The sequence below is a fragment of the Mustelus asterias genome, unplaced genomic scaffold (assembly GCF_964213995.1).
Source record: "Mustelus asterias unplaced genomic scaffold, sMusAst1.hap1.1 HAP1_SCAFFOLD_178, whole genome shotgun sequence".
Lineage (NCBI taxonomy): Eukaryota > Metazoa > Chordata > Chondrichthyes > Carcharhiniformes > Triakidae > Mustelus > Mustelus asterias.
In genome coordinates this window covers 777,634-801,482 of record NW_027590179.1, presented here as the reverse complement: position 1 = coordinate 801,482, position 23,849 = coordinate 777,634, and the positions used below count along the sequence as shown (strand labels likewise).

The following is a 23,849-nucleotide window of genomic DNA, read 5'->3' as shown; positions in this document are numbered from 1 at the left end:
ACACATCAGCCTGGAGTATCGTTTCCGGCCAAAGAAATGCCTTCCATTTTCCCTGACAATTGAAACTCCTATAAGCATTGCATTCCCACACCTTCTGCTTCTTTCTCGCACAATGGAGCCAAATATGGTACCATGAATTGGGATGTTACTCCTATCACATGAGAAGCCATTATCCCAATAGTATCGCAATCAGTCCACCATCAGTGGCACCTCCGCGCCAGGCCGTAAATATTTTCCCTGCTCGTTTCCCTAACACTAAGTGGCGATTTAGCATGGCCAATCAAACGAACCTGCACTGCTTTGGACGATGGGAGGAAACCGGAGCACCCGGCACGCCACGCATGCACGGGGAGAATATGCAAACTTCGGGATGGAAAACGGGGTCCCTGAAGCTGTGACGCAGCCGTGCTAACCACTGTCTAACCGTGTTGCCCTTACTTTGTTTTTATTTAATGTTAAAAATTCTGAACTTCAGATTGATATTTAGATTGAAATCAACCTTTAAATTAAATTGCATCATTCCTTCAAACTCAGCCCTGTGACTTCCTGTCTCACGAAGCTCCAGACAAGGCCACACTGAAGAGCCTTCTGTTTTTGGCCCGACATTCAAGTCTTCTGATGCTTCATTAATCCTGTTTTCCAATTAACTAGCTCCAGCTGAGGGGCTATGAAATGTTGTTTTCAACCTGCGATTAAAATTCACACAATCATTTCCACAATTAGTTCAACACTTCACAAGTACTTGTATTATATTCCAATATTTAAATATTGATGTTTTTGTGCAATGTTTAATTGATTGCTAAATTAATGAACAAAGTTGACTTCAGATTGAAATTTAGCATTTCATGGATACTGTGAGGAAATCCCTGTCATTTCTGATGTCCTTCATGGAGTCCCATGCTGCGACAGCTTTCTGAATTGATTATCACCTCTGATTATTACTGCAATCTCCCGCCCTCTTGTGTGGAATATACTCGCTCTGGTGTGCAGTCGATCAAAGAATAATGCGGCATTTGTTTTTAGTTCCTGTCGCGAATGCGCAGAATTGTATTAAACAAAGAACCTACTTTAAGCCCAAAGTTCACCAAAAATATGTCTACCCCCACAGTGTACAGTAGATTGGCATTGATCCCATCTTATCGGTTCCTTCCACGCCAGCTAAGAATAACAATGCTATCTGTGGCACAAGCCCGGGTTTTAACTGCCATTGAGCAGTGACCATTGATCTCCGAAGTTGCACATATACAATATACTGTTAAACGTTATTTTTATGACATTTTGCAATGTGAGTGCCAGTGTAGGGATGTGACCTGTCTCACGTGGTTTCTGCTGTGATTTCCTGCAGTATTTTCAGTGGTGCATTACATTGAAGGTATCAGAGAGACTGTGCAGTGTGTTTTGCATAGAAAGAAACAGCCAGTTGAGCTGGAATTTAATACAAGTACTTGTGAAGTGTTGAACTGATTGTGGAAATGATTGTAATCCTCACTCATTTCTCTTTTACCGTTTCAGGTCATAGTCATCAACATATCCAGGATGTGACGTCCTCAGACATATGAATCATGGTATTAAATTAAAGCGGACGCCCTTAACTTTTCCACAAGTATCGCCATGTCGAATATGCTTAAGTCCAGATATAAATATTGTTGTTTTTGTATCAATGGGACATTACTTCATGCTGTGTTTTGTGAATTCACATTTCTCTTTTTGTTTTGCGTGAAAGACTAAACGTTTTGTACAATCAACAATGAGAAACAACGCAGAATGTATATCGAGTATTGCACTGCCCATATTAAAGCTGTTAGGTCGCATTGCACTGTGGAACGGAGCCGCTATTATAATTCGAGATTTGATGGTATTTTTGTCAAGTGCATTTGACATTTATTTTGTAAAAGCTTCCCTCCTTATGCCTTTAAATAAAGATTAGGACAGATACGTACATGGTTTGCTTCCGTTTTCTTCATTTGTTGTACTCGAGATCGTTTTGGAGGCGAGGGGGAGGGTCCACTGCATCTCCCCAGCAACGAAATAAAACGCGATGTTGCATTCCAGCACGACTCCTAACACTAGAGGCTATTGAGTGCCGGGAGATGTGAAGATGCTGGTCAGATTTACATGTCTCCTTTTCATTTTAATTCCACAAGATTTATATCGAGTAATCCATTAGTTTTGATTTACTTCAGATAAGCCCCGGCGCTATCGCCCGGCAATTCTAACTATTCTTCGATTGTTGCGGCCATTAAAACAAAAATATGCATTAGCTGAAGACTGTCATTTTATAAATACAGGAAATGGTGGTAAAACTGAACAATTCAGACACCATTTTCTGAGCGCAGATTAAGACTGAAATGTTTAAATATCGGCCCACCTCGCTCGCGTTTTTTATCTGCTTGTGAACTTGCTGTATTCCGCTGTGTCAGGTCCACTACGCCTTGTTGTCAAAAAAGTTGTCGAAAAGGGAGTTGCAGAGACAGTGGCACCAGCGGTTGGAGGAGAGAGTTGATTTATTAGTATCACAAGTAGATTTACCTTGACACTGCAATGAAGTTACTGTGAAAATCCCCTAGCCACCACAGTGGCATCTGTTCGGGTACACTGAGTGACAATTTAGCATGGTCAATCCTCCTAACCAGCGCATTTTTTGGAGTGTAGGAGGAAAACCGCACAGACATGGGGAGTACGTGCAGACTTCGCACAGAAAGTGACCCAAGCCACGAATTGAACCCGGTTCCCTGGCACTGTCTGGCAGCAGTGCCAACCACTGTGCCACCAAACGAGTGAGAGGAGGAAGAGAAACAGAGATACCAGCTGTGGGAGGAGAGTGACATAGCGAGAGCGGGAGAGGCAGTGACCCCTGAGATGGTTTGAGTGACTGACCGAGGGAGGGGGGGAAACAAAGCTATCAGCGGTGGGAGGATAGAGTGACAGAACCAGAGGGGGAGAGACAGTGACTCAGGCGATTGGAGGAGAGAGTGACACCAGCCGTGGTCGGGGTGACAGAGCGAGAGGACGAGAAACAGGGGCATCAGCTGTGGGAGAAGAAAGTGACAGAGCGAGAAGGGGGGAGCACAGCTGCCCCACCAGTGGGATGAGAGAGTGACAGAGAAGGGGAGAGTGACAGCGACACCAGCGGTGGGAGGAGAGAGTGCAGAGAGAGAGAGGGAGTGACACACCAGCGGTGGGAGGAGAGAGTGCCAGAGAGAGAGGGAGTGACACACCAGCGGTGGGAGGAGAGAGTGCCAGGTGAAGAAGCATTCAAATTGCTTCAAATTGCTGTCAAATTGGGGAATTGTCAGGTTATTCCTTATGAGTTCAGAAACATGTTGGGTGTAATCATACAAGGAAATTGGAAATTTAGCATAATTAGGAATTCATTAACAAATCGCTTAATGGCCAACAATAAAGAAATATTGTCCGGTTAATGGACGACCCAATGTTGCAAATAGCGCCCCCTTGTTCTAGATTCTCCAGCAAGAGACAACATCCTTTCCACATCTACCCTTTCAGTACTCGTCAGGATCTTGGAGGCTTTGATCAAGTCGCTCCTTACTCTCCTAAACTGCAGTGAATGCAAACCGGGTCTCTCCAAACTTATTTCATCAGCAACCAGCCCATTACATATATTAGTTCAGTACACTTTTTCTTCACTCCTTCCAATAGATTTGCATCTTTCCTTTAATAAGGGGACTATAACTCCGTACAATAACCCTGTTGTAGACTCACCAATGCCCTATCGAACTGAAGCACAACCTCCCGAATGTTGTATTCATTTCCCCTCACAGTAAATGTTACCCTTCCATTAGCTTTGCCAATGACTTGCTGTCGCTGTATACTGGCTTTTTTGCGATTCAAGCACCAGGACACCCAGATTACTCTGCATTTCAGAGCTCTACCGCCTCACGTCATTTGGATAATAAACTTATTTTGTATTATTCGCATCAACATTGCGAATTTCCCATTACTCCACTTTATATTCCATGTGTCAGGTTTTTGTCTACTCACGTAACCTATCTATGTCTCTTTGTAGCCTCCTTCCGCCGTCATCACAATTGGAAACTAATATTTGTGTCATTAACAAATTTGGCAACCGTACTTTCAGTCCCTTCATCCAAGTCATTCACATACAAATTGTAAAAAAAAGTTGTGGACCCAGCACAGATCCCGGTGGCAGACCACTTGTCACATCCTTACAAACAATTTTCCGTTTGCTGTTGGCTCGCCAATCTTCCGTCGGTGCAAATACGTTACCCCATACATCATGAAATTATATTTTGTGCAATAACCTTAATGTGGAGACATCTGCCAAGGTGACAGAGTAAAATAAAAAGATCTGTCAATGTGGTGACGCATTTCATCCGCTACCAGGACATCAACAAATTCAGATAAGATGGTGGATATATCAACCTCAACATTTCATAAACCATTCATCCCTCACAAACCTTCCACCCCTTACAACTCTATCCCAAACCACTCATAAGATGGTGAGATGGAAAATGTGTCAGGGGGAGAGAGAGTTGGAGAGAGAAAACAAACATTGAGAGCCCCTGACACTTTCACAAGCCAGACTGAGATGTCCCTTCTCTGGAAAGAGAGAGAGAGAGAGAGACAGGGTGAAGCTTTGAGATACTGGGAAGACAGTGAGGGGGAGAGACAGTGAGAGGAAGAGATAGCGAGAGGGGAATATTACGAGAGAGGATGACAGCGAGTGGGAAGTCAGAAAGGGGGTGGGGGAGCAAAAGACAAGAGGAGAGAGCAAGAGCAACGGGGTAGAGCAGAAGGGAGAAATATCAAGAGCGGGAGACAGGAAAACGAGGCGACTGGAGGATGGGAAAAAGAGGGAGTGATGACAGGGCGAGGAAGACACAGCGAGAAGGAGACAGCGAGAGGGAGATAGGTAGCTGGAGGGCGAGAGAGAGACAACGGAGAGAAAGGGAGAGAGGCAGAAAGAGTAAAACAACAGGAGCATTGACATACAGAGGGATCTGTGCGTAATGGTCCACTGATCCCTGAAAGTGGCAACACAGGTGGATAACTTGGTCAACAAGGCATGCAGCGTGCTTGCTTCTTCGGCCAGGGCATCAAGCATAAATGGTGGCAAGTAATGTTACACCTGTATTAAACTATAGTTAGGCCACATGTGGAATATTGCGTGCAGTTCTGTTCACCACACTACCAGAAGGATTTGGATGCTTTGGAGAGGGTGCAAAGAAAGTTTACAAGGATGTTGCCTGGTCTGTTTAAGCTATGAGGAGACGTTGAATAAACTTGGATTGTTTTCACTGGAAGGACCGAGGCTGAGGTTGTGAACTGATTGAGATATCAATATGGTGGATAATTGGAGGGTTTTCCCCAGAATGGAAAGGTGAACTACAAGAGGGGACAGTTTGAAGGCAAGAGGGGAAAGTTTTGAGGAGACGTGCGGGGAGAGTTTTCACAAACAGGTTGGTGGGTGCCTCGAATGCACAGCCAGTGAAGTTGACGGAAGCAAGCATGTTCCCTACGTTCACGGTTTATCTTGATAGAAACATGAACAGGAGATGAACAGAGGAATATAAACCGCATATGGGCAATAAGTACTGGGTATGAATAAGGATTAGGAGTCACCACAGGCTCGGTGGGCCGAAGGGCCTGTTACTGTGCTGTATGGTTCTTTGTTCTTCTTTGTACATGAAAATTAACATCACCCGTGATTATTGCAGTAAGCTTTTACAAGACCCACATTATTTTTCCTTATAAAATGTCGGAGATTGTGACGATTGTCAGGAGCCGATAAATGATTCCCACAAGTGACCACTAAAATTTGCTGATTCTTATCTCTACCCAAACTAATTCTGCATCTTGATCATTCGAACTAAGTTCACCTCTCTCGACTGTACTGTCATCTGTTACTAACAGAGAGATTCCACCACCATGTCCTGTCCTCCATTTACTGTCATCTATTCACTCTCCCCTTTTCACAAATCAATGGATGCTGTATCCAGGGAGAGCCGTGCACCTCTGAGGAGGAGGAGCAGACCTCGGAGGGTGAACCATAACATTATTCCCCCGCACCCTCAACAGAAAGATTTGTGGCACTGACATCTCACTCCTTAGGGATCAGAGAAATAAATGTCACGAGTCAGTGTAAAAGCAGTTTTCCTTATGAATAACTGACGCCAATCGTAATGCACTGAGTTTTTTTTGTGCAAATACCAGTGATCAAATTATATTGTTGAATATTCAGTTATAGAACATAGAACATTACAGCGCAGTACAGGCCCTTCAGACCTCAATGTTGCGCCGACCTGTGAAACCAATCTAAATCCTATCTAACCTACACTATTCCAATATCATCCATATGTTTACCCAATGACCATTTAAATACCCTTAATGTTATTATAGAGACAATCACACAGTCTGCTACTTACTGCAGCTTCTGCATTTTACAGTCTGGATTCCTCAGAGCCTCGGACAGCAGTTTCACTCCTGCAACTCCCAGTTTATTGAAACCCAGATTCAGATCTATCAGTGAGCGGTTTGTACTGACAGCAGAGGCCAGATCCTCGGCACAAGAATCGGTGAGATCATGACCAAACAGACTGGAGATCAGAGAGAGAAAAACAACAGGAAGTAGGGTAAATTCCCAGTCTTTTGAAGCATAAGATCATGAACAATAATAATGTACAGTGTGGGACATTCACAAAACACAACTTCAGTTCATATAGAAGGCAAAATACTATTGATGCTGTCAATCTGAAATATGAATAAAGTATGTTGGAATCTCTCAGCAGGACAGGCAGTATCTGAGAAGATAGAAACAGATTTAGTTTCAGTTCAATTAGCTAAAATTAGCAATTGGAAATCGTAGTGAGTTAAATTGTTTTCAGGGACAGGGAGCTAGGGATGGACTGGTGATGAGAAAAGAACAAAATGGAAGTGCCGGAGTGATTACATGACAAAAGGGATGATGGTGAAAGAGAAGAGCACAGGACTCCTATGTCCTCACACTGAGGACGCTGCGACAACGGATGAATGAACACCGCTCGACAATCACCAGGCAAGACTGTTCTCTTCCTGTTGGGGAGCACTTCAGCGGTCACGGGCATTCGGCCTCTGATATTCGGGTAAGCGTTCTCCAAGGCGGCCTTCGCGACACACGATGGCGCAGAGTCGCTGAGCAGAAACTGATAGCCAAGTTCCGCACACACGAGGACGGCCTCAACCGGGATATTGGGTTCATGTCCCACTATTTGTAACCCCCACAGAGTTTCACTGGCTGTCTTGTCTGGAGACAATACACATCTTTTTAGCCTGTCTTGATGCTCTCTCCACTCATGTTGTTTTGTTTCTTAAAGACTTGATTAGTTGTAAGTATTCGCATTCCAACCATTATTCATGTAAATTGAGTATGTGTCTTTATATGCTCTGTTTGTGAACAGAATTCCCACTCACCTGAAGAAGGGGCTTAGAGCTCCGAAAGCTTGTGTGGCTTTTGCTACCAAATAAACCTGTTGGACTTTAACCTGGTGTTGTTAAACTTCTTACTGTGTTTACCCCAGTCCAACGCCGGCATCTCCACATCATGACTCACACTGAGTCACAGGGAGGGACATGGGATGGTCAGTGGCTCAGGAATGGAGTGTTTGGTGGGGTTGAAGATGATGAGAGAGAAACCTTTTTCACACTGCTAGTAGTTCGAGTCTGGAATTCACAGTCTGGAGGTGTGGTGGAGGTAGGCTGAATCGAAGCAGTCAACAGGGAATTAGATGATTATTTGAATATAAACAGTGAGCGAGGATACGAGAAAAAGGCTGGAGAATGACACAAATTCCGAATGCTAGTTTGGTGAGCTGGTGCAGACACGATGGGCCAAATGGCCTCATTGTGCACCGTAACAATTCTGTGAAGATAATGGTTGGAAATGTATCGATATTTGAACTGGAAGTTGGTGATGATGCAGTGTGGACAGTGTTAGTAGCCATAGCCCTCAGTGAAATATTAGTATTTATCTCCAATAGAGAGAGACAATTTGTTACATGTAGCTTCAGGGACACAACTTAGTAAAAGCGGGGCAATGGGATGAGGTGGGACTCCATGAGCCCCCATAGCCGGTGTGGGGATCAAACCCACGACATTAACGTCATTCCACATCACACTCCAGACACTGAAACAACTGAATTAACTCCACACCACGTTGCCGGCAACATTAATATCCAAGAGGTGAGGGGAATCCGTCCACTCAGGCAGCACAGGCAGAATCACAGAATTGTTACACCATTCAGCCCAGGGTGTCTGCACTGACTCTCCGAATGAGCAGTTCATGAAGTGCCATTCCCCCACCTTCTCCCCGTAACCCTGTGCATTCCAGAGTTTAACTACTCTCTGCAGAGGAAGATCCGATTCAGGCAATGCTGGGACTATATTTAAAGGCAGCCAGCAGGACTTTCAAATGCAGCAGCTCTGCAGAGAACAGTGAGGGAGCCCTGGTTAATGAACAATAGGCTGAAGTGGCAGAAGACAGATTAAACCCAATTCACTGACACTTCTCTGGAAATGCTCCTCGAGGCTACATGGGTTTGGAGGGAGGTTCTGTTCCCTCAGGACTGGAGGAGGAGATCTGTCACATCAACCCAAGCAAATCTAGGATAGAAATTGCCGAGGGCCTGAGCAGGCAGCACGTGGTTGCACTGAGGCAAAAGGATCAATAACCTGATCTGTTTTGACAAGGTGAGTGTTAAACTTACAGACTGATGTGTGAATCAGGATATAAGTGAAATTGCCGAAAGAACATCTCCACCCAGACACTGGCAATGCCCAGACAGCAGCATCATTCATTGTCAGCCTCTCTGTGAAGGGTTTCAGTCAGAGATGACTGTTGTACTGCCGAGACTGGGTGACCATCCTGGTGGTCCCACGATGGTCAGTCAGGCAGGCAGCATCATAGCCTTGTGTGTATTTTTGATGGGTGAGTAACAATGGAAATTTATGGGGTTCTGAAAGAGAGTGCAGAACATCAGAGAAGGAGCCAAGAGTGATAGTGTGCAGATTGTGTCATCCTTGTGCAAATAGAAGGTGAAGGGCTGGAGCTGGGAGACCTGGAGGCTGGGTGGGCAATCGCTGATGGTGAGATGGGTTGTGGATCCAGAGAGATTGTGTGAGTGAATGGATGGGCACAGGAGAGACTCTGCTGCTGAGTCCATAACCTGGTGCGTGTGTGTTCACCATTGGTCACATGGAGTTCCAGATTAGGAACAGTCTGCAGGACATGTTGGAATGTGCATTAACCTCGAACATTCCTCACTCTCACAAATCACAATGCGAGAGGGAGGCAAGTGTCTATCTCGGAAGATGAGGAGGGGTCCTCAAAGGGTGCACTGTCACATTATTCCCCAAAACCTCCACCAGAGTAGATACCATCTCACACGATTAGCAAAGGGGTTACAATCTGGCAGCACAGACAAACCCGAGCAGCTGATAGCGGCAGTAATAGCTGAGTTCACTTACATTCGAGGGAACAGGGCATTGCCAGCTTCAGGAAGATGAAATGTGACTGGAGTCTTTAACAATGCATCAGATACTGGAGCTGTACATAAGGTATTTTAATGTCTGGTGGAGTTTACAAAGGCTACGTGTATCCAAACACAAAGGATGGAGGATACAATCCAGGCCAGCAGTGTTACCATGTCTCAGGTATGAGAACAAATATCATCCTCCACAGGGATGGGTGACCTTCATGGAGAGTCACAGACAGCACATTAGCCACAGGAAATACACATGAACCTGCATGTTATCACCACCTCCATGAACTCTGTGGAACACGGGCTACAGGAGGGCTGGGGAAATATGACGAGTCACTGTCAGAACCTCCCCAGCTCAGCAGGGAGGGTTGAGTTTGCCCTGAATGGATATAGGAGCGTCTGCCGGCAACATTTGGGAGCTCCTTTCAGATGCTCCCTGGGCAGTGGTCTTCTTCTGCTCCAACTGTGACACACGCACCCCACGAAGCGATGGTCCGCATCTGTTCAGAGGACCTGCAGTCGGCTGGATCCTTCCAGGACTCGTAAAATCCGAGAACAAAGGCCACGGTCTTCGAAATTCTCAGAGCAGAGAGGTAAAGATCCTGTCTGGAGCTCAGCGGAAAGTGCAGGGATGGCGGTGGTTGTCATGGTAGGGTTGCTTCCTTGGGTTTCACAGGTTTATACTTTGTAATTACTGGTCACCTTGTGTGTTTTCAATAAATTCTGAGATGGTGCAATACTAAAAAAATCCTTCCCCACGTTACTCGGTCTTTAGCAATTCACTGGGAATGTGAGATGGGAAACACAGCACTGATTGAGGTTAATACATTTCCAATGTTTGTCTCACGTAGTGACGGCTCCAGAGAAATGGTAAAACATTCACAGAAACAGCAACAGGCCTGCAGAAGGTGGAAGATTTATCACATTGAATGGGTGTGTATGTAAGACGCATGCAAAACATGTCTGTCTGACTGAATCTCGATCCTCCCAACATATCCCACGGTCCCTGGCCTGTGGTCCATGGGGTTCCTGATCATGAAGTGTCTGCTTAACATCGTATGGCATCACACTTTGTTCAAAGCTGCTGCACTCTAACTTCAGGTTGTATAGAGCACAGCACAACACCAGGACATTTGAGACTCATTCTGGGCATTTTGAAGGGTTCCAACCGATCTATCTTTAGAATTCCTCTGGCCTGCTCAATGGTCACACAAGTTGCCCTTTAGCAGCTGTTGCCTCTCCTCTGTAACTGGGTTTGGGTTACACACAGGCACAATTACCCATCCCTTCAGTGGGTAGCGCTGGTCTTAATTTTTTTCATGGGATGATGGTTACACGGGCAATGCCAATCAATATTTGCAGTCCATCCCCAACTGCCCTTGAGAAGGGGGTGGTGAGTCAATCAGGATGGGGAGATGCCGGCGTTGGACTGGGGTAAACACACTAAGAGTTTTAAAAAGGGCGGCACGGTAGCACAGTGGTTAGCACTGCTGCTTCACAGCTCCAGGGACCTGGGTTCGATTCCCGGCTTGGGTCACTGTCTGTGTGGAGTTTGCACATTCTCCTCGTGTCTGCATGAGTTTCCTCCGGGTGCTTCGGTTTCCTCCCACAGTCCAAAGATGTGCAGGTTAGGTTGATTGGCCATGCTAAAAATTGCCCTTAGTGTCCTGAGATGTGTAGGTTAGAGGGATTAGTGGGTAAATATGTAGGGATATGGGGGTAGGGCCTGGGTGGGATTGTGATCGGTGCAGACTCGATGGGCCGAATGGCCTCTTTCTGTACTGTTGGGTTTCTATGATTTCTATGATCTTCATATATTCTGCAGACTATCTGGTACAATGTCTATAGGAAGGGACATCTGGGATTATGATCCCACAGTCGTGATGGAAAAGCAATATATTCCAAGTTGGGTGATGTGTGACTTGGAAGGGAATCTGAAGGTGTTCCATTCTTCTGATTTCTTTGCCCATCTAGGTGATAGAAAGTACGCGTTTGGAAAACGCTACCTCAGGAGCCTTGGTGAATTGCTACAGTCCACCTTGTGTGCAGTACACACTGCTGCCACTGTGTGTCAGTGGTGGACAGGGTCAATGTTTAATTTGGTGGATGGCTTGCTGATCCAGTGGGCCACTTGGCCCATCGAGTCTGCACCAACTCTTCGAATGAATATTCTACTCAGGCCCTATCTCTGTAACTCCACATAAATGGCACACTAATCTCCTGAACCTACACATCTTGAGACACTAAGGGACAACTGAGCATAGTCAATCAACCGAACCTGCCCATCTTTGGACTGTGGGAGAAAATTGGAGCACGCGGAGGAAACCCACACAGACACTGGGGTAACGTGTAAACTCCACACATACAGTCACCCAAGGTGGGAATTGAACCCTGGTCCCTGGCGCTGTGAGGCAGCATTGCTACCTGCTCTATCACTGTGTTGCCTAATATTAGCGGTGTATCCAACATTTGTGGCATGTCTAACACTATTGATGAGTGGATATGACAAGACTGCAGATCTCTGATCTGATCCATTGGTTTTGGGATGATTGACCTCGGTCTATCATCTGCTGCTTCCGCTGTCTGGTCCGCAAATGGCCGTGTGCTGTAAGTTCACCAGGTTCACATCTCATTTTTAGATACACCCAAGTCTAATTTGTGAATTTATGTCAAGACAACTAGCCACAGTAACACTCTACTGATTGCTGGGGAAAGCCACTGTAAGCTTCCTCTAACTGAAAGATTACAGTTCACCACTCCTGTCTGTCTCACAGATAACTTCATATCCATGCTGCCTTCGTCTCTTTTATTTCATGGCTTTAACTTTGCTGCCAGGCTGATTATGTGTCCATTAATAGAGGACAGTGTTGCTAATAACACAAATATTGATAGCAACAGTACTTTTAGTCTCATTATGTGTGTTAAAAACACTGTCCATTATTAATAGGGATATAATTCCGACTATTCTGTCCTGTGATTATTACCAATCGCAGCTGAGCTGAGCCTTGAGCTCCTAAGTTCATCAGATATAGGAGTAGAATTAGGCCATTCAGCCCATCAAGTCCACTCCCCCATTGGTCACAGATGATAGGCTCCTCAACCCCATTTTCCTGCCTTTTCCCCATAACCCTTCAACACATTACCAATTAAAAATCTGTCTAAGTTCTCCTTAACTTGACTCACTGTCCCACCATCCACCGCACTTTGGGGTAGCGAATTCCACAGATTCACAATCCTTTGGGAGAAGTAGTTTCCCCTCAACTGTTTTAAATTTGCTCCCCCTAATCCTAAAACTATGACCTCTCATCCCAGAATGCCCCACCAGCGGAAGCGTCCACTCCACGTTTACTTTATCCATACCTTCTATCATCTTCTATACTTCAATTTCAACTTCCCTCATTCTTCTAAATTCCAGAGAGTCTGGGCCTAAACTGTTCAATCTTCTGTTTACAACAAACCCCTCATCTCTGAAATCAATCTCGTGAACCTCCTCTGAACTGCCTCCAATGCCACTTCATCTTTCCTCAAATAAGGGGACCAAAACTGTGCACAATACTCCAGGTGCAGCCTCACAAATGCCTTGTATCGTTGCAACAATACTTCCTTCCCTTTATATTCTATTCCTTTAGGTATAAATTCCAACATTCCATTCACTTTCTTTATTATCTGCTGTCCCTGCATGCTAGTTTTTCTGTGACTCATGAACGAGGACACCCATATTCCTCTGCACCGGAGCAGCCTCAAGTCTTTCTTCCCATTTTTCCAAGCAAAATGCACAACCTCCCACTTATCCACGTTAAACTCCATCTGCCACATTTTGGCCCACTCTCCTAACTTATCTAGCTCCATTTGTAAGGTTCTGATTTCCTCATTGTAACTTACTGTCCCACCTCCTGGGGTAGAAGGGCTCCTGGGTTGTAATCTCTGGAATTCCCTTCCTAATCCTCTCCACCTCGATCTCTGCCTTTTTTTTTAATGATCCTCAAGCTTCGTTTAACACAAATTCGAGAGTGGATCCCTCGGGATGCAACTCATCAGATTCCAATGTCATTGGTTAACTGTCTTACCAATATACAGCAATTTTCTATTTTTAATTCAACTGAGAAATTTACAGACTTAAACATCTATAATCTGAATGACAAATTAACTAATTTGAACATGTGACCTCCCATAAAATGGTATTTCGAGAAGCATTTAATTATTTTGTCCATCTTTTTTATTCTGATGAATGTTTTTGAGATTAACTATAAATGATTAGTTAAAGCTTTCACTCCGGAATCTCAGTTTATTGTAACTCGGGTTCAGACAGATCAGTGACTGGTTTGTACTGAGTGCAGCGGTGAGAATATCTGAGGCTCTTACCCTCCGACCTGGAGGTCAGAGACAAAGGTTACAGGAATCAGAGTAAATCCGTGGTGTTTAAAAGTAACACGAATACTGACAGGAATGATAGTGTGTAGTGTTTATTAATGACACTATTACTGACACTGATAATAATTTACACTATCAGACATCCAATTATTATAAAGTATCACACAGTCTGGTCCTTACCTCAGTACCTGTATTTTGCAGTCTGGATTCCTCAGAGCCGCACACAGTAGTTTCACTCCTCAATCTCTCACGTTGTGATCCAAACTAAATGGAGAGAGTGAGAAACACATTAAAATCAGCTGAATTTTCACCAGGAAGAAGAAACTGGGCTTATTTTTGTGTCAGAAACTTAGCACCAGTGGAGAACTGATTCATGTTACAATACTACGCCGTAACCAATTGTCCTTTTCGTTAAATGGGAAATAAAATAGTCAGCAATGAAAAATGATGAACAATTGACTATCACTGGTTTGCCGACTGGTGAAAACCACTTGTACACCTCGCAAAATATATATTTTTGTTTAATTGTCCATGGGATATGGGTGTCGCCGGCGAGACCAGCATTTATTTCCCACTGCTAATGGCCCCTCGAGAAGGTGATGGTAATTAGGGATGAGCAATAAAATAAATGCTGGTCTAACCAGAGATGCCCACGTCCTGTGAACAAGCAAGTAATTTTTAAACATGTCCCTCAGTCTGGTCTCATTTCCTGATCATCAGAATTACCGTCCTGAATCTCAGAAGCTGCCAAGTTTCTGGAAATTCAAATCATTTCTGCTGCTACATAAATCCTGGATATTATGAGAATTGTACAATTTAGTGAGAGTTAAATGATAAAGCTGTGAGAGTGGATCCCTCAGGATTCCCTGTACTTCTTAACTCTGACATGAGATTAATCTGTAAAATATCTCAGGGTGAGTTAAAGTGTGAAACTGTGCTAACTGTTGCTGTAAGATCCGGATTTTATACAGCAAGGAAAGATATTCTCCCATTAGAAAGTTGAAATATTCCTGTTTGATTCGTTTATAGGAGAGGGGTGTCTCCCACCATATTCCATATTAAACAGGCTCTACATTTTCTGCAGGTATGGATAGTGCTCTGTTTCCGGGAATTCACGGGAGTTTTCTCTTCCCGATAATCCTTTCCCTTTGTGAGGATCGATCAGAAAATCCTGTTTCACATCACTGACAGTTTGTCTGGCAGTTTCCAGCAGCAGGTTTCCTCATTCAGGAAATTCTGGTTGCCTCGGCTTAGATCTAAGTTCTGCGGTCCTGCCACATTTGGTTGTGAATGGTAGTGGACGATGAAATAACAGAAGGAGGAGGCTCCACAATATTCCCATCCTCATGATGGAGGAGACTAGCACATCAGTGCAAAAGATATGGCTCAAATATTTGTAACTAACTTCAATGGCTGAACCATACCGAGGTCCCCAGCATCACAGATATCAGTCTTCAGTCAATTCGATTCACTCCATATGATGTCAAGAAACAGCTGAAGGTACTGGATACTGCGAAGATCATGGCTCTTAACAATATTCCAGCAATTGTACTGAGGATTTGTGCTCCAGAAGTTGCTTTGTTCCGAGCCAAGCTGTTCCAGTACAGCTATAACACTGGCATTTACCCAAAATAGTGGGAAATTGCCCAGGTATGACCGTACACAAAAAACAGAACAAATCCAATCTGTCCAGTTACCACCCCATCAGTCTACCCTCGATCATCAACACAGAAATGGAAGGTGTCTTCAATACTATCAAATGGCACTGAATTAACAATAACCTGCTCGCTGACTCTGAGCTTGTGCTCAGTCAGGGTCACTCAGCCCCCTAGCTCATTACAACCTTGATGCAAACACGAACAACAGAGCTGAACTCAGGATGAGAGAGGAGAGTGACTGCCCTTGACATCAAGGCAGCAAATTACCACATGGAGCATCAAGGAGCCAGAGATAAACTGAAGTCAATGGAAATGAGAGAAAAGGCTGCCGATTGGAGTAATACCAGAACAAAGGAAGATAGTTGTGGTTGTTGGAGGTCAGTCACACCATCTTCAGGACATCACAGCAGGAATTTCTCAGGGGAGTGACCTAAGCCGCAATCATCTTCAGCTGCTTCATCAATGACATTCCCTCCATCATAAAGTCAGAAGTGGGGATGGTCGCTGATGACTGCACAACTTTCAGCACCATTGCTGACTCCTCAAGATGGTGAAGCAGGACGTGTATAACTGCAACAAAAACTGGAAATATTCCGGGAAAGGCAATGACCATCTCCAACAAGAGTGAATCCAATCATCTCCCTGTACATTCAATGGCATTATCATCCTCCTGAATCCCCCACTTTCAGCATCCTGGTTGTTACCATCAGAAACAGATTAGCCAGATCAATACTGTGGCTGTAATTGAAGGTTAAAGGCCTGGAATTCTGCGCAGAGTAACTCACCTCTTGACTTCCCAAACATTTCCACCATCTACAAGACACATGTCAGGAATTTGATTGAATACTATTCACTTGGCTGCATGCCTGCAGCTTCAGATTCAAGAAGCTCGCCACCATCCAGCTCCTCTGATTGGCACTCCACCCATTACCTTCAACATTCACTCCTTCCAGCACAGAGTTACAGAGTTAATAGTGTGTACCATCTACAAGATGCAGTGCAGCAACTAACCATGGCCCGTTCCAGAGCATTTTCCAAACTTGTGATTTCTACCCCGAGAAGGGCAAGGGATGAATGGAAACATTACCCCCTGGAAGTTCCCTTCCACAATGCACAACATTCTGACATGGAAATATATCGCAGTTCCTTCACAGTGACTGGGTCAAAATCCTGGCACTCTCCAGCTAACGGCACTGTGGGTGCACTTAGATCACAAGAGTCCCTACATGCAGTGGTGGTGATATGATAGTGAGCATATCTGCTTTCCAAGTAGTGGGTACAGGTTTAATTTGCTGCTATCTCAGTTTGTTGGAATGTGTGAAGAGAGGACCAGGAGGCAGTAACCACAATCTAGAGGAATGGGTAATCCAATTCAGTCCGGTCTGTGGCTCCAGGCTGGAACAAGTGTGTTCAACGTAGCTGGGAGTCAGAGAGGCAGTGGATCATTCAGCGACTATGAAGATGGAGGGATGGTGGATCATGCAGCTACTATGATTGTGGAGGGGCAGTGGATCATGCAGCTACTATGATTGTGGAGAGGCAGTGGATCATTCAGCGACTATGAAGATGGAGGGGCGGTGGATCATGCAGCTACTATGAAGATGGAGGGGCAGTGGATCATGCAGCTACTATGAAGGTGGAGGGGCAGTGGATCATGCAGCTACTATGAAGGTGGAGGGGCAGTGGATCATGCAGCTACTATGAAGGTGGAGGGGCAGTGGATCATGCAGCTACTATGATTGTGGAGGGGCAGTGGATCATGCAGCTACTATGAAGATGGAGGGGCAGTGGACCATTCAGCTACTCTGAACCTGTCCACACTGAGTTTAAAAGGAGAATGGTAAATCTGATAGTGACACACAGGAAATCTAAGTTCATTGGCCATTAAAAAACTGCCGTTTGGGACTACCTTTATAATGCTGTAAATTGGAGGAAGCAACAGAAAGGGTCGATAACGGTGCTGCTGTTGATGTGGTGTGCAGAGACATTCAAAAATCATTTGACACAGTGACACACAACAGACTTGTGGCAAAAGCTCATGGAATAAAAGGGAAAGTAGCAACGTGGATAAAAACACTGGATGAACAAGGAGGAATGGTCAATGGATATTTTTCAGGCTGGAGGATGTTGGTCCTGGAGAACCCTTCTGGTCGGTATTGGGATCCACGCTTTTCCCTGATATAACTTTTCAACATTGAAACAGTCATAGAGGCTAAAATCTGTTGCTTATTTTCAGAGCCAAACTGAAGGATAGAAGCACTTTGGTTCAGTTGGAACCAGTTAACCCGAGAAGCAAGACGGTGTTCACAGAGGGTGCCAGTACAGGCAGGACAGCGCAGGGATTCAAAAAGCAGGTCCCAGAAGATAAATAACCGTCAAAAACCAAGCAGGAAAAGAGGTGTGCCAGGAAGACAGAAGTTAAAGGGACTAAGAACTAATATCTGAACCAGCTACTGCTCTCTGAAGTTGAAGAGGGAGGCAGATAGAGGCTTCCAGTTCAAGACAGAGCTTCAAGGTGCAGACGTGGTAAAGTTTGCTAATGAGCATCCAGACATCTGATATAATCCTAAAGTTGGTGACACCTTCATACAGCCTATGAAGCACTGGTGTACTGTTGGCGTGGCTTGGTATCGAGGAAGAATGGAAGGACACATTGAAATATTGGAGGGGGATCCTTGGTGAAGGCATCTGAGAGAAAGTGTTGTTTGGGAAAATCTTCCAAAGCCTGTTTTTCTCGAGTGGAGTTCAGAGACACTGGTGTGGAAGTGGGACTTGTTTTTTCACAGCGTGACAAACATTGGGGGGATTTAATGAAGAATCCACTCAAGTTACTTTAGGTGGCATCTGTCACTTAGTTTCAGAGTGCTGTGTATCTGACTACAGTTGGCTTGTTGATTTCCATGGACTGTGTACTTACTGAGAACATTAGAGCATTTTGTGTCATCTTTACTGATCTGCATCCATCTCTGAAGTTAGATGGGGTGAAGTAGTAGTGCAACTTGTTAAAAATAAAGGTTTTAGTATTTTGTTAAAAGTTAATTGACAATTTTGTTATTCTCTTCACCTACATTTCTAAATAATAAAAAAGTGTTATGATCTACTGAGGTGGATCTCTGCTCTTAGACCTGACTGTCCAGCAGTCAGCTGGGATCACAACATTGTCAATAGGGCTTAGAGTACAAGAGCCAGGAGGCTTTGCTGAACCTGTAAAATACACTTGTTCGATCTCAGTTCTGAGTGTCATTCTTTAGGAAGGCTGAGAACACACTGCAGAGAGTGCTGAAGAGGTTTACAAGATTGGTTACAGGGGTAAGAACCTGCAGTTAAAAGGATCGATTGGAGATGTTGGGACCGTTCATCCTGGAGGAAAGAATGCGAAGAGGAGATTTGATAGAAATGTTCAAAACAATGCGGGTGCTGGACAGAGCAGGTAGAAAGAAATTGGACAAGGTTCAAGAACAAGATTTAAAGCGATTTGCAAAAGAAACAAATGAAATGTGAAAAAAAACGTTTTCTTCCACACAGCGAGTGGTTCAGGTCTGGAACGCACTGCCTGGAATTGAGGTACAGGCTATTTTATACTGGGCCTTTTACAAGGCTGCAGTCGGAACCATGGTACATAAAACTCGTGCGTTGCTGTAACTTAACAGGAAGGTTTAATACAAGACTGAACCTCCACCGCAACCCTAACTGATGATGTCAGCAGTGATCACGTGATTTGTAAAGGGAATTGTTCCGATATAACACACACCAACTACAATACATAACAGAGGCAGAGCGCAGGAAAATAATCCTGATAATAATTAACCATTAACTCAGCTGCACTGAACAGAAGAGGAACTAAATTCTTGACAGCATCATAAATAATCAGATGGTTTCTATTGGGAGAGTGAAATCTCTTTTTTTCAGTTTATAGGAAGGCCTTTACAATTCTATTGATTTAAAATTTCTCCCAGGAATGTTTTTATTCATTCAAGGAATGCGAACATCGCCAGTTATGCCAGCATTTATTGCCCGTGCCGAGTTGCCCACGAGAATCTGCCTTCTTGATCTGCTGTAGTTTCATCATAGATTCACAGATTTTTTATAGATTCAGAAGGTCAATCAGCTCATCATCTCTGCATCTGCTCTCAAATCAGGATTGACTTTGTGCCAGTTTCCTCTTCTTTCCCTGTTAGCATTGGACATGGTTTTCCTCTTGACTTCCTTAATGGAACCTGCCTCTGTTTTATTTAGAAGAAAGGAAATGGCTCCTCAACAATTAAAATATCAGCTCAGACCAAACAGTTACCTCGACTCCTGACATTTGTGCAGAACGGATCCCAGCTGCTGGAGCTCTTCACACTGACTGTCGCATCGCTGTAGATCGAGGTGATTTATTGCACCACAGAATCCAGTGACATGAGACAGGATCACACAGTCAATTGGGTTCAGTAACAATCCACTAAATGAAAGTGTTTCCCCAGATTTCACTGTGATCTGGGGAAACACTTTCAGCAGGCAGCAGTTTATTCTGAGACTCAAACAGGTAGTGAAATGTGTTCAAGAGTTTCCTTTTCCCAGTTTCACTCCCCATGCTCCCAATCTGTCCTTCAACATTCTCCTTCCCCCAGTCAATCATCTGGCAGGTTGTTTGATGAAGAAATGGACCCAGAAACTCCTCCAGAGGTCGAGCTGACTGTGGGGAGGAGAGAGCGGCAACAAAACGGAGAAATATCTCAAATCGCCCATCGTCCTCGCTGTGGGCTTCACTGAGGAATTTCCCGATCTCCCTGGGATCTGGAGTCAGGAATTGTGAGAGTGCAGATACAAACTCTTGGATGGTGAGGTGTGGGAATGTGTAAGCCACACTCTGGGCAGAATTATCACTCTCCAAAAGTTCCATCAGGAACCCAGACAGGAACTGGGAAGGTTGCAGATTGTATTTGATCAAAGCTCCATTTCCAAACACAATCTTCTTCTCAGAAACTCCTGTGTGGGCCATCTCACCAAGCTTCAGCAGCACATCACGGGGGTTTTCAATCTCTCGGCCATGATTTTTCAGAATGTTGTAAATATAGTAGGAATATAGTTGGGAGATGGTCTTGGGAACTTGCTGCCGTTTCCTGTCTCTTTGTGTAAAGAAGGGACCCAATGACAGACCGAGGATCCAGCAGCAGGAAGGGTTGTAGCAAATGGTGTACAGGATCTCATTCTCCTCCACGTGTTTGAACACAGCCGCTGCCACCGTCTGATCTTCAGAAAACTTGTTGAAATAGTCTCTGTTTATCACCAAAAAATCCCAGGATTTCAGCGCAGACACTGATCTCAGCCTTTTCCAACAAATGTAATGCAGTGGGGCGACTGGTCACTAGCACTGAACATCCTGGGAGCAGCTTGTGCTGTATTAAACTGTACACAATGTCAGACACTTCACACCAGCATTCGGGGTCTGTGCACATGGACTGAGGTTCTGTATTTATCCGATTGTCGGCAAAATCAATACTGTCCTTGAATTCATCCAAACCATCGAATATAAAGAGTAATCCCTCTGGGTTCTTCCAGAGCTCTGCCAAAATATTCCCAAAGTAAGGGTAGAAAAACAGTGTCAGATTCCTCATGTTTATTCGACAGTTCATCGTGTTCAAACCCCACAATTTGAAACTGCAAACAAATTGAAAGTCTGGTTATATTTTCCCAGTGGCCCAGTCATAAACAATCTTTCGTAACATTGGTGTTTTTCAAATTCCCGGGACTCCACTCACTGCTGCTGAATTCCTAGAATTGGATTTTCTCTGGGAAAAGCTTCTCTGGAGCAATTGATCAGTTCGGATTTTTTCTCGTTCTCTCCGGAGATGTTTCTCTCTCCATTCTTCATGGTCTCGGCCTCTTGCCAGCAGTTCACGTTCCACAAGTGTCCGATCCACAAGTAGAAATAACCGTTAGCTCAGCGTATCGATCAACCAGCTGGAAAATCTTAACCTTCTCCTTTATTAGGACAGTGTTCATTCTCAGTGTTTCAGTTTGTACCCGGAGTGTCTCCTTGTGTTTCTGTTGGCCATCTTCAATTAGAACAGAGAGAAAATGTTAGTTGCATTAAGACACTGTCTTTGCTGATTTGAGAGATTTATTTTGCAGTATCAGTCAAGGTTGAGCAGGAAATAAAATTGAGTTATTGGAAATCTTGTTTGACGATGATTAATTTCCACTTAAAGTTTCAGATCATCACTTAATTCCAATATTTCTATAACATGTTCGGGGCGATTCTCCCAAAAAGAATCTAAGTGTCGAATTTGTGTAAAAACTGGAGAGTACTGGATGACGAAGGGCACTCTGTCCACCGTGTCCCGTGTTTGTCTTCTGAGGAGGTCGGTGCGATTTTTCGCTGTGGCGCATCGGAACTGTTGATCGATGAGTCGAGCGCCATATCCTGTTCTTATGAGGGCATCTTTCAGCGTCTGGAGGTGTCTGTTGCGATCCTCCTCATCCGAGCAGATCCTGTGTATTCGGAGGGCTTGTCCGTAGGGAATGGCTTCTTTTACGTGTTTAGGGTGGAAGCTGGAGAAGTGGAGCATCATGAGGTTATCCGTGGGCTTGCGGTACAGTGAGGTGCTGAGGTGACCGTCCTTAATGGAGATGCGTGTGTCCAAGAATGCAACCGATTCCGGAGAGTAGTCCATGGTGAGTCTGATGGTGGGTTGGAACTTGTTGATGTCATCATATAGTTGTTTCAGTGATTGCTCACCATGACTCCAAAGGAAGAAAATGTCATCGATGTATCTAGTGTATAGCATCGGTTGAAGGTCCTGTGCGGTGAAGAAGTCTTGTTCGAACCTGTGCATGAAGATGTTGGCATATTGAGGTGCGAATTTTGTCCCCATGGCTGTTCCGTGTGTCTGGATGAAGAACTGGTTGTTGAAGGTGAAGATATTGTGGTCCAGGATGAAGCGGATGAGTTGTAAAATTGCATCTGGAAACTGGCAGTTGACGGTATTGAGTACTGAGGCCGTTGCAGCAATGCCATCATCGTGGGGGATGCTGGTGTAGAGTGCCGAGACATGCATTGTGACGAGGAGTGCTCCTGGTTCAACTGCTCCATGTGTGTTGAGTTTCTGTAGGAAGTCCGTAGTGTCGCGACAAAAGCTGGGGGTTCTTTGTACAATGGGTTTCAAGATGCCCTCGACATAGCCGGAGAGGTTCTCGCACAGGGTTCCATTTCCTGAAACGATGGGACGGCCGGGTGTGTTTGCCTTGTGTATTTTTGGGAGGCAGTACAGATCTCCAACGCGTGAAGTACGTGGGATGAGAGCACGGAGGGTGCTCTGAAGGTCCGGATCAAAGGTTTTGATCAGAGTGTTGAGTTGACGGGTGTGTTCTTTGGTCGGATCTATGGGTAACTGTCTGTAGTGTTCCACGTTGTTCAGTTGTCGGTATACTTCTTTGCAGTAATCCGTTCTGTTCAGTAGGATGATGGCCCCTCCTTTGTCTGCTGGTTTGATGACAATGTTGCGGTTGGTCTTGAGAGCGTGGATGGCGTTGTGTTGTGCTTGGGTGATGTTCGGTGCTGTCTTGTGGGTGCGGCTGATGAATTTGGTGTTGACGCACCTCCTGATGGCTTGGGCATACATGTCAAGTCAAGGGCAGCGGCCTTCTGGAGGAGTCCAATTCGACTCTTTCCTCTTCGGTTGCACTGCGGGTCTCTCTGTCTGCTGTTCCGGTTCATTAGCTGTCTCATTGTGTTCGCTGTTGGCCTCTTGTGGTTTGTGGAAGAACTCCCGCAGCCTCATTCGCCTGATGAATTCCTCTGTGTCCGCTGCGAGACTGATGGGGTCTATTTTGGTGGTGGGGCAAAAGTTGAGCCTTCGGCTGAGAACTTCGATTTCATCTGGCTGAAGTGTGTAGTCCGATAGGTTGACAATGGACTTCCCTGCAGTGGTACTGTTTTCTACTGTGGTACCGGGGGGGGGGGGGGGTTGGTTGCTGCTGGTGGTGATGCCGAGTTTCTCAAGTTTCCTGTTCTTGGTGTGCATGTAGATGGTGTAGTTCCTTTGTCTCGTCTGCTTGGCAGAGTTTCGCAGCTGGTCTGCGTCCTGAGCGCAAGTTGAGAATATGGATTCGATCTTGGTTTCCAAGCTGCGGCGTTTGCTGTAGAGTTGGTGTATGAGGTGTTTGAGGAGGGTGAGAGAGGTGCGATGGCAAAGTCTCTCAGTGTAGTCCGTGTTAAAGGTTGACCTGAGTGGGTTCGTGATCCGTAGTCCTTTCGGTATCTTGTCTGCTTTCTTGCATGTTTGTAGAAACTTGATGTCTGTGTCGATATGCGCGATCTTCTTGGAGATCCTCTCCA

General features: G+C 45.0%; 1 protein-coding gene across 2 annotated transcripts in view; it reads left to right on the top strand.

Moving 5' to 3' along the window:
• LOC144485259 (scavenger receptor cysteine-rich domain-containing protein DMBT1-like) overlaps nt 1–1,939 on the top strand; it is a 33,163-nt gene extending 31,224 nt beyond the window's left edge. Inside the window, exon 15 of one of the 2 annotated variants that reach the window (XM_078203475.1) lies at nt 1,513–1,939. In XM_078203475.1, coding sequence (XP_078059601.1) covers nt 1,513–1,559 — 47 coding nt within the window. In that variant the 3' untranslated portion in view covers nt 1,560–1,939. The remainder of the gene's footprint in view (nt 1–1,512) is intronic. The other variant, XM_078203476.1, reaches the window with a different exon arrangement.
• The last annotated feature ends 21,910 nt before the right edge of the window (nt 1,940–23,849 follow it).